The sequence below is a fragment of the Rhopalosiphum padi genome, chromosome 2 (genome assembly GCF_020882245.1).
Source record: "Rhopalosiphum padi isolate XX-2018 chromosome 2, ASM2088224v1, whole genome shotgun sequence".
NCBI lineage: Eukaryota > Metazoa > Arthropoda > Insecta > Hemiptera > Aphididae > Rhopalosiphum > Rhopalosiphum padi.
This window is the reverse complement of record NC_083598.1, coordinates 47,875,883-47,886,770: the sequence shown is the minus strand read 5'-3', so window position 1 is coordinate 47,886,770 and position 10,888 is coordinate 47,875,883. Positions and strand designations below refer to the sequence as shown.

Sequence of the window (10,888 nt, the reverse complement as noted above, 5' to 3'; positions counted from 1 at the left end):
GTGGGTACGTAACTAGTTTTCGCAACTTTGTAACCCCGCCTCCGCCCATCGTCGTCGACGACGTTCTACGGTACAATCTTAGATTATTATAATAATTTTTTTTTTTTACGTTTATCAACGCATTTTCACAATAATTGTTTTTTGCGTTTAGCGTTTTCCGTTCCGATCTTCCACGGACCTCTCTCATCGTGCGACGGCGCCGCGTAAATCGCACCATAGATAAAGAAAGAACCACAATTACGCCCCCGCCCCCGTCGACTATACGTGCAGTGGAGCAAGTGAGCAACGAGATCCGTTTCGCGCGCTCGGTGGCTCGGTCGCAACTCGCCACCAACGTTCTACAAGTACGCTCGTCGCGAAGTCACGGTAACGCGCGCGTTGTCTGCCCCTGTGCCTGTACCCGTGTGTGCGCGCGCGCATCGGACGATCCACATCGATCAGACGGTTCGCAATCTCATCATACTCATTCCCAATTCGCCGTCCGTCCGACCGGTTCGATTGTCGCAACATTGCGCCGTCCCGCCTAAGCAGCTGCTGCAGCAAAGCCGACGAAACGGTTCCCACGACAGGAACACGACTTGTCTGGAGACTTGTCAAAGACACCGATGTAAGTACCTACCCGTACCGATTTCAGCGACCGTACGCGCGTGACTATCTGCAAACGCCGTATTTTTAGCGTGGGGCGCTGTTGTTTTTCCGCGGGTTTTCCGGTCTTCGTGTCGTAATACGTGTACGATTTTGTTTTGTGTTTCAGCTTTGGCCAAGTCGACGGAAGCGAACGACATTCGCTAATCATTTCATCGTCAGTCCCGCGTCCCAGAAGGGCGACACCATTTATATGAAGTTTCTCGACACGGGTAAGCAGACGTCGCGACACACACGTGTTATTTAATGCTTGTGATCAATTAAATAACGATTACCCGAGCTCTGATGTATCATAATATAAGTGTTCAATTTTTCCCGTTCTCTACGTGTCACTAGAATTTTGCCGATAATAACCTTGAAATCCCGTGTGGCCAACGTGTTCTATAAATACGGGATATAGAGGTCAAATTACGAATTTCTCAGCGGCCATATGTTTCACGCGTTGAAAATCGAATCGAGCTTTTTCCTTTCCCGCTAGACATTATTTTGCCAATTTTTCATGCCCCCGCCAGATTCCGTAACACTAATGGCACAAAACGCTAGTCTGTCGATTCGAAATTTATGAGGTTAACATTTTTGATCACTTTAATTACAATTCTGATCGTAATATTATGTCTATTCTGGTATTGTCCACAAAAATTTAATAGACCCGATATGAAAACATAATGTACCACGTAATAATTGTTATTGCTCAATACTTAACACTGGTAATTACTAATTTGTATAAAATTTAAAATACTATAATCTGCTAATAGGTATCAGATACCCTAACTTAATTTTATATACTACTATTTTTTAGTAGATAAAAACTAGGTAGGCAAAGTCATTATCTGTTACAAGTTACATTATGATATAGAAATTTAAAATAACTTAAAATCTTGATGCAATTATAATGTTTTGATTTAAATTGTCATTATTTAATTCAATTGTACTACCCACTGTGTATGAATTATAGATTTTATATTTTTAGATTACAATAATGAGCATTGTATAGCACTTATTAGCTATTAACAATGATTTTATCTTTTACTTGTAGATATACATATTTTATTGTTTATGCATTTGTTATGACTCATTAATTACTTACCTTTTAAACAGACTGAGATATATTTGAGAAACCTCATATAGCTTAATACTGATAATTATCTAGGTATTTACAAAACGGTGAGGAATCTACCTATTTATTCAACATAAAATAATGTATTTAATTTTAGTGTATTGTTATTAAATATTTATATTTTGATTTGATCATTTGAAGATACATGTATATTTGTGTTCATACTTGGTTTATCAAACATTAAATCAGAGATGATCATGAGATGTGATTTGAACTGTTGTAACTATATTTTTTTTACTGATTAATTATAGGTATAGTTGCAGTATTAGCCATTAGATTTTTTTAGGTCATACTATCATAGGTTATACTACTGATTTGATAGCTTGTTTAAAAATTAAGTAGATAGCCTAAATAAATAATTATCTTTATTTTGATGATTAGAAATATCTCGCCACAAAAAAAATATTGGTTGATATTAATTTAAAAAAATTTTACTCCGCATTATGAAGTAATTTTATATCACATATTGTAATGTAGGTATAACCTTTATGTTGCAGTTGGATACATATAATTAATTATGTTAAATATACAATAAATAGTTCAGTTTAGTAAATACACATGTTAGACACCTAACTATTATCATAATTTATTGAGTTATAATTCCTCAAGTACTTAAATATAGTTGAACTAATTTTGTATGAAGTTATACCAAGCTAATATGTTTTAAAGTTGTATTTATAATACTTATATGATATATGAGTAGGTGGTAATTATCTTTTATATGTTACATATATAGTTTGACATTATTATTGATATTACCATCATTGGCAATTATATATTACTATATTCAATAAAAAAAAAAAAGTTTGATAATTTGTACCTTATAAATGGGTTTTTAATGAAAATTACCACTATAAAGATGTTATTATTATTTTGGTGTAAAACATAAAAATATTTCCTATTTAAACTGTCTAATGTTGATTTAGGCATAAAATCTGAAAATTATTTTTAATTGAGTCCAAAGTATTTATAGTTATTACTTATTACTATAACTTACAATAAAAATAACATTTATTTTATAGAATAGTACTACCTAGTTAAATTCTTAAACCATATAATTTGACATTAATTTTACCTTTTCATTGATCACTATTAATCAAATTTATTAAAAAGTTAATCAAATTTTAATGACTTATTAGTTATTATATTTTATTATTATATGGTTATATAATCCTTATGAATTGAATCAACTGATAAGTAAAAAAAAAGTTATAGGTCTTAATATTTAAATATGAAGCTAACAATATCTGAATATTATATCAAATATATGATATTTTTTTTTTAAGTTAACTATTTTTCATGGATTTTAATAAATGTATTAACACGATCTAATATTAGTTTAGAAGATATAAAATTAATAATCTATTTAACTTTATTAAAAAAAAAAATAATAACAAATTTCTAGTTAGTAAATCCTACTAATACATTATATAAAGTATATTCAAATAACAATATTATTTATAATAAATTACTCAAATCTTGTGTCTTAAGGAAATTGTACTACCTCTAATAGATAAATAACTATTTGATTCTTAAAAAAAATTACTTTATCTCATCAAATATTATTGTTTATGTCAGCGCTCCCAAACTTTTCCGACCACAGTACCCTTGAGAAATAATTTATGTTTCGTGGAACCTTCTTTTTTTTAAATAATTTTTAACAATATATATATAATACAAAATAATTTTCTCAATAAGGTTCTGCGGAAGACATTGGGAAACGCTGGTCTATTTTATGTATGCATCTATAATTATTAGGAATATTTGCCTATGGTTTTGAATTTACAAATTTTGATTTCTTTAAAATCAATTTACTCATCACAACTGTTTTGGACACATATTGTAATATAGCCAATGTAGGTATATCTAAATCTTACACTTAGGGTCATATAAATTATAAAAAAGATCTTTGCTGACCCAAACATATATAATATATTTAATCGTGTTTGCAATTTTTATTTTATAGAAAATAAGTATTAAAATATAATGAATAAGTATTTTGTTGCAGCATGCAATTATTTAGAGACGTGTTCAGAAAAATTTAAAATTTATATTTTAATGTGCCTATCTACCACAAATTAAATATAATCCATAAAAATAAATCAGATTTTAGATTATGAATTATTTGCTGCTGTTAAATTGACCATTAAAACCTTGTCCTTGTTAGAATGACACTGGTCACTGGACATTAATTAAGAGCTATTTAATTAGGGCTCACTATTGTTGTTTTAGTAATATAACGATGTCTATTATCCATCTTTTTATTGATTAATTTGCTTATTATTTAAAATAAATGATTTTAGATTTAATATTCACTTTTAGTTTAAAAATGTGTAAACACTATTGACAATATATTATTCAAATAAACTATCGAAAAAAAAATATATAATAAATGTAATTAACACTTGTAATAAGTGCATATACTTAATAGGTATGAGAATATTATATAAATTTAACAACTAATAATTTTAGTTACCTAACTTGTCAAAAATAAAAAATTGAATCGTTATTTTATTATTTACAAATGTATAATATCTAACACCTTGTTGTTTGAATGCATAATCGCTGCTGTGTCTCAATCCATTTATAAAATGTTTAAGGCTTTGTATTGATACTTTATTTTCCATAGAAAACACTAGATCTAAAATAATTCTTTATTTATCATTACTTACATCATATTACATATTAATTATATTCCTAATATAATTTTTTATAAATCGTTTTTCCAATATTGATAAATAAAATTGAATTTCTACTAAACTTGCAAACTAAATTTTAAAATTCAACCATGTTGAAATCCGATTCTAACACGCCCAAGTACTTGAAATTACATTATCCCTTATCCCCAAAACTACATTCAACCCCACCCCGCACAAAGTTTGACAGTTCATTCGATTATGTTTCTATTCGTATGTACGAATTATACGGCTGAAAAAAAAATCGTAAATTTTCTTAATTTCTGGCAAACAACGGAAAAAATACTATTTATCTAATGATTTAAGGGACGAAAAATTAGGAACACGTCGTATATAATTATCTTACAAAAAAATCTGTACGAAACGTGCGAGTAAATAATGCTGGGTGTAGTGAAGTACTCATTAGAAGTCAGTACTCGTAATGGTAATTTATTGACCTGGACAAAACGACGCTCGGCGGCGTGTTCGGGCATGCCCACGAACCGCGAGTTGTCACTGGCTCAGGCCTCCTCCAGACCACCAGTAGGTATATTGATTTTACGCCGCACGCCTGCACACTCCGGTTAGTCTGTCTGTCGTCAGCTTTCGTCGTGCACCGCAGCTTGTTTTATTCGCTGGTAAATTTTTAAAAAAAAGTTCGGAACCCCAACTGCCATCGTCGTCGTCACCGCCAATATTCAAAACTGTCGCGACTCAAAATAGATTTCAGACTTCTGAAACCGATTTACAGTTTAAACATTATTTTACTGAAAACCTCTCGTAAACATATGGTGGTGCTATCTCGTATAGGTGAGTGTATATATTCCCCCAAACTAATAATTATTGTCAAAACCCGATTATTGCAAATTTTCAATGCAGTTTTGACGATCACTGCAGTCCATCGATTATAAAAAATCAAAATCAATTATAAATCTATGTTTTTATTATTTAATATATTTGTTTATTGTTAAAAATAAATTAATATTAAAATACATTTATATTGTTTTATAGTATTATCTATATAATATAGATATAAATTCTAAAGCTGTGAGATATAGGTAGTAGAAAAGCATATAGATACTGTACAGAATATAAATAGATATATTCACAAATATGTAATTTCACTTTTTTTACATTTTCGAAAAAGTATAATGGCTTAAAAAAATGTATATTAAAATAATATCATAAACAACAATATTTTTTAACCTATTATAAATATATATATTATGTTTCATGTAAAAACATAGTTACAATTATTATTATTTATAGGATGTATAATTTTTCAGTTAATAATGAAAGAATTATTTTTTTCCAGTATCGCCATCATTATCCAGAGCAAGATCTGGCAGTTGTAAAAAGCTCATAGAGCCATTTATTGGCCCTGCTACAAGGTGCATGAGTTCTTTAAAATACCAGGGTTTTAGTTTTCGGTAAATATTATGAAATAGTCATTTAAGAATGAAAATTGAATAAAATTTTACTGTTTAAATGTCTTATTTTTATAGAAATTTGTTGGAACAGGACATCAAAATACTGCTGCAACCGACACAGGAAATCGCAACCATTCAGGGAAACGTGACGGGTTATACTTAATACAGGAACAATACAGCTGCGACCATGGGTAGCTTAAACGTAAATCGGAATGTCAGTGATGCATTCTATCGATATAAAATGCCTAGACTTATGGCTAAAGTTGAAGGCAAGGGTAATGGCATCAAAACCGTGATTGTCAATATGGCTGAAGTGGCTAAAGCTATTGGAAGACCCGCTACATGTAATTTAAAACTAATAGTTAAAGTTTATATACAATATTGAATTTTTTTATTTCTTTTTATCAGATCCAACTAAGTTCTTTGGCTGTGAACTAGGTGCGCAAACTCAATTTGACTTTAAACATGATAGATTTATTGTAAATGGAGCTCATGATGCTGGCAAACTTCAAGTAAGGGAATAATTTGATTTAATTAATTCATATATTTATACTATTTGAATCATTAGATTTTTGCTATAACTAAATTAATATTTTAAGGATCTTTTGGATGGTTTTATTCGGAAATATGTGTTATGTCCAGAGTGTGATAATCCAGAGACTGATTTAATGATCAGTACTAGAAAGGGAACAATACATCAGGGTTGTAAAGCTTGTGGTTATTATGGTTCTTTGGAATCCAATCATAAACTGAATGCCTACATATTGAAGAATCCACCAAGTAAGGGTTTTAGCATTATATATTTTACACCATCATTACTAAACTCTTAAATTTATTATAGATTTAAATCCAGCGGCTCAAGGATCATCATTAACTGAAGGAAAACGTAACAAGCGTTCTAAGAAACATGGCGGCGAAAACGGTGAAGGAGGCAGGTCTAGTTCTCCAGAAGACAACAATTCAGAATTGATAGTTCAAGCTCCAGAAAAACTAGCTGAAGATGTATGATTTAAAATTTTCTATTATTTAACATGACAATATTTACATGGAAATTATATGTAGTGCTTGACCAGTTGCTTCATATTTTGAAATGATAATTTATACATGATGATAATATTATCTTATTGATCAATTCTCATTATTCCAAAATGACTTAACATTTTTAAAATCATTAAAAATCTTTTTTAAATATTAACCATAAAATCTAAAAAAAAAATATTTTTTAGACATTTCAAGTTCCAATTTAGTTGAAATTACTTATTTAAACAATAAATAATGATATGTTAATTATTTTGTTATAATTTAATAATGTCATTATACATAATTTTACTATAGGTAATAACGTTTTTGATTTATTTTAAAATATTTTATGAATCTATTTTTATAGTAATATTTTATTAAATTTTAAGTTATATAAGTTGGTGTTATGTATATTTAAGTAATTAAATATTTATAAAACAATAAGCCCAACATTTTCTGAAAAATGATATCAATCTATTATAAGTTATAACACTAAAAGTAAAATAAATGACTTTAATATTTGTATTATATAAATAAAAATTTGTTTTCATTCAAAACAGAAAAAAAATATTTTTAATCTTTTATTTTGACTGGAAATGATGTAAGAAAAAAATCCCATAAACATTAATAGATTTTAAAATAATGATTGTTTATTAAAAGTTTGAGCAATATATATACACAAGCATATCAAAAAGAAAAACAAACTATTTCTAACTAATAATTAAACTGATTTTGTATTGATTAAAAATATAATTTATTGACATCAAGTTTATTTTTGATACTATTTCAAAATATAAACACTGGTACCTCGCCATTACATAAAATGTGTTAAATATAAGTTTTGTAAATATTAATATGTTTTATTATTGATTAATTTAGGATGTTGATGATAAATGGGCTGTTGATGTATCTGATGCGGCAGTAAGAGCTCGTATGCAAGATTTAACTGACGGAGCTAAAGGATTAACCATTGATGAAGATACAGATAAGACTGAAAAAGAAAGAATGGATATATTTTACAACAAGGTAACAATTTGCACTAAAATATATAATTGATATTATCTTAAACCCATAAAAAAAAACTAAATGTTTTTTTTTTTTTATAATTAAATTTAATTAGATAAAATGAGTAACCAAACCAATAAATGTAAAATATTAGTAACTAACAGAGTAACAGCAATTTAGTGAGCAATTGCAAATCATGCTATTTTTTGGAGGTTATAGAGATTTTTTGAAGAAATTAAAAATTAAATTAATAATCTGCTGATCTATTTTTAACTTTAAAAAATAAATAAAATTACTCCTGTATGTTAAAGCTGTACTTTACATTAAATGTATTTGAATAGGAGAATTATGAACAAAATGAAATTAAAAATCTATATCTACAACAAACAATATCACGTTGCAATTAGTAATTTAAAATTGAAAATTATGATGAATTAGTGATGCATTAGATAATAATCATTAATCTTAAATTCTTAACTATATTTAACCAATGCAACACATGCTGGTCTAGTGTCTTAAATAAATTTCAATATTACTAAGCGACTGATTGTAGAACATACTGTAACCCAATTTTGAGTTATAAGGAATTTCATGATTAATAAGAACTAATCATTCTTACCAAAGGCCACGTTTATTTTACTTTTGTAAATAGTATATTTCTAACATTTGTAATATTTTTAAATTTTTATTTAAGTTTGCAATATTTCTTATGTATTCATATTTGAAAAAAAATGGGATTAATACATCTCAATAAAATTACTGTATATATATATAATCATCTATATTTACCCTATAAAATCAAGTTTGATTTTTCAACTCCTAAACATTGCTTTTTGTTAAGAATAAATTAACAAGTTTGGTTCTATATAAAATTTTATTATTTTGGTTTAAACATTTTACTAATGAGTTTTGTTTATGTTGCTAGGTTTCTTTTTATTTATCTATTTATTGATATCAAATTTAACTTGTTTTATACATTTTATACTGAAACATTATGTATACTTTACATTGTTTATAGGTTCAAAAAGCACGAGATTCTGGTTTAATTTCAGACTCAATTACTATCAAAGAAATTGTAGCTGAAGCTGAGCGTTTAGAAGTAAAGAGCAAAGCTACATTAGTGTTGGCTGAACTATTATTTGATGATAAAATCCATTTGCAGGTACATTAGCAAATATTGTGTGCTCTTAATAGAAACATTGATTATGTAAAAAATACTCATTAATATTGTTGTTTTGGTTTTAGTTGAAAAAACACCGTGTCTTGTTCTTACGTTTTTGTCATGAGGATCAAAAGGCTCAAAGATATCTGATGGGTGGGATAGAACAAGTGATTGGACTCCATAAGAGTAGTTTGTTGCCGAAAGTTGCTGCTATACTGAAGGTATTTTTTTTTTTTATTAAGTAGTTTTGCTTATATTTTGTATCAATAAATTATTATAAATTTATTTCATATGTTAAGTTATTTTACGATGCGGATATTTTGGAAGAGTCTGTATTATTAGATTGGGCTAGTAAGATCAGCAAAAAATATGTCTCTAAAGAGCTTAGCCAGGAAATACATAACAACGCTAATCAGTTTATTACATGGCTACGTGAAGCTGAAGAAGAAGAGGAAAGCGGAGAGGACAGTGATGATGATGTAGAGGTAAACCATTTATTATTTGAAATTTACACAAGTTTGCTATATTGTATTCCATATTTCTTGATTATGTTTGTTTCATTGATTTTGCTTATGAATGAATAGTTATTTGTTCTTTCATAAAGAAATACTTTTTAACTTTTTAAAGCCAATATTTATTGAAATTACTTTTTTTCTAGATTGAATATAATGACCGTGTGCATACTAGCACATTAAAAGCAAAACCCGTACCACCAGTTGCTGCCAAATCCAATGATGATAATGAAGATGACGTTGATATTGATGCCATCTAACTATCTTGGTGGACAGAACATCTTAAATTTAATTATTCAAATAAAATTAGCTTACAATATTATATAATCAAATATACACTTCAAAACCAACTAAAACAATTTCAACATTTCATTTATCCAATTCTAATTTACAATATATAAGAATATTAAGTAACATTTAAAATCCTTCTTGTACCCTTTGTTTTTTTTTTATTATTATAATTATTATAATTTATTTATAATTGGTAGACGGCTGCAAATATGTTTTACTAAGTGGCTATTCACTATTATACAAGTGTATGCCATAAGTTAAAAGTGTATTCAATTACAGTAGCCATTCTAATAAAGATTTCCAGTAATTAAAAAATTAATTATATGACTTATTTTATTTTATTCTTACCTCCCAGACATCGAATATTATATTGTAATAATAATCAGCACAATATATTTGTTAAATTTGAATTTACATGTTAAATACTTTTACATATTTTGATTCAATACAAATGCAACTGAAACATAATATTGTTATTTTAATTATTATTATTATTATTATTTTTTATAAAACAAAAAACAATATGTTTGTTTTGTATTTTAATTATGTTTTATTTACTGCTTGAATGAATGCATACCTTTTAACAGCTTTTTAATGCACAAAACTATTTCAGACCCTAATTAAAAATAAATACTCATGATTTAATAATTAGGTTAAAATACTATAAATATATAAATGATTACAAAAAACATTTAAAAATGTATTCAGCATTGGTTTGTAGCATTCTCTTGCAAAATGTTTTCAAATATTATCAATGCCTGTGACTACATTCATGATTATTTCTAGCATGTCTGTGTGACATACTGACTTGTATGAGCGAATGATGTTATAAGAAACCAGAAAAAATTTATTTAAAAACAACAATTTTTGACAAGTTTAATTAAAGTATTTGCACTTTAAAAATAATGGTTCAGGGCTAACATTTGGAACATTTCAAAAAAATTTTGTGTTCCGTCTATCCACGTCACGATAATTGTAAGCAGGCTGTACGAGAGCGAATCATCAACCACTTACTTTCTTTGACATTGGTA

At 27.8% G+C, this 10,888-nt stretch overlaps 1 protein-coding gene across 4 annotated transcripts; it reads left to right on the top strand.

Moving 5' to 3' along the window:
- The first annotated feature begins 15 nt into the window (after nucleotides 1-15).
- On the top strand, nucleotides 16-10,176 carry LOC132919858 (eukaryotic translation initiation factor 5). Of its 4 annotated transcripts, none has more exons than XM_060981750.1 (12): nucleotides 16-607; nucleotides 755-857; nucleotides 5,753-5,867; nucleotides 5,959-6,211; nucleotides 6,276-6,379; nucleotides 6,467-6,647; nucleotides 6,709-6,869; nucleotides 7,767-7,913; nucleotides 8,911-9,054; nucleotides 9,138-9,275; nucleotides 9,354-9,539; nucleotides 9,713-10,176. In XM_060981750.1, the coding sequence occupies exons 4-12, from the start codon at nucleotides 6,055-6,057 to the stop codon at nucleotides 9,824-9,826; spliced, it is 1,332 nt and encodes a 443-aa protein (XP_060837733.1). In that variant the 5' UTR covers nucleotides 16-607; nucleotides 755-857; nucleotides 5,753-5,867; nucleotides 5,959-6,054; the 3' UTR covers nucleotides 9,827-10,176. The 4 variants fall into 4 exon arrangements, with proteins under 4 accessions (XP_060837733.1, XP_060837731.1, XP_060837735.1 ...); XM_060981748.1 differs by having other exon boundaries at nucleotides 5,943-6,211; XM_060981752.1 differs by lacking the exons at nucleotides 16-607; nucleotides 755-857 and adding an exon at nucleotides 5,021-5,247.
- Nucleotides 10,177-10,888: the final 712 nt, after the last annotated feature.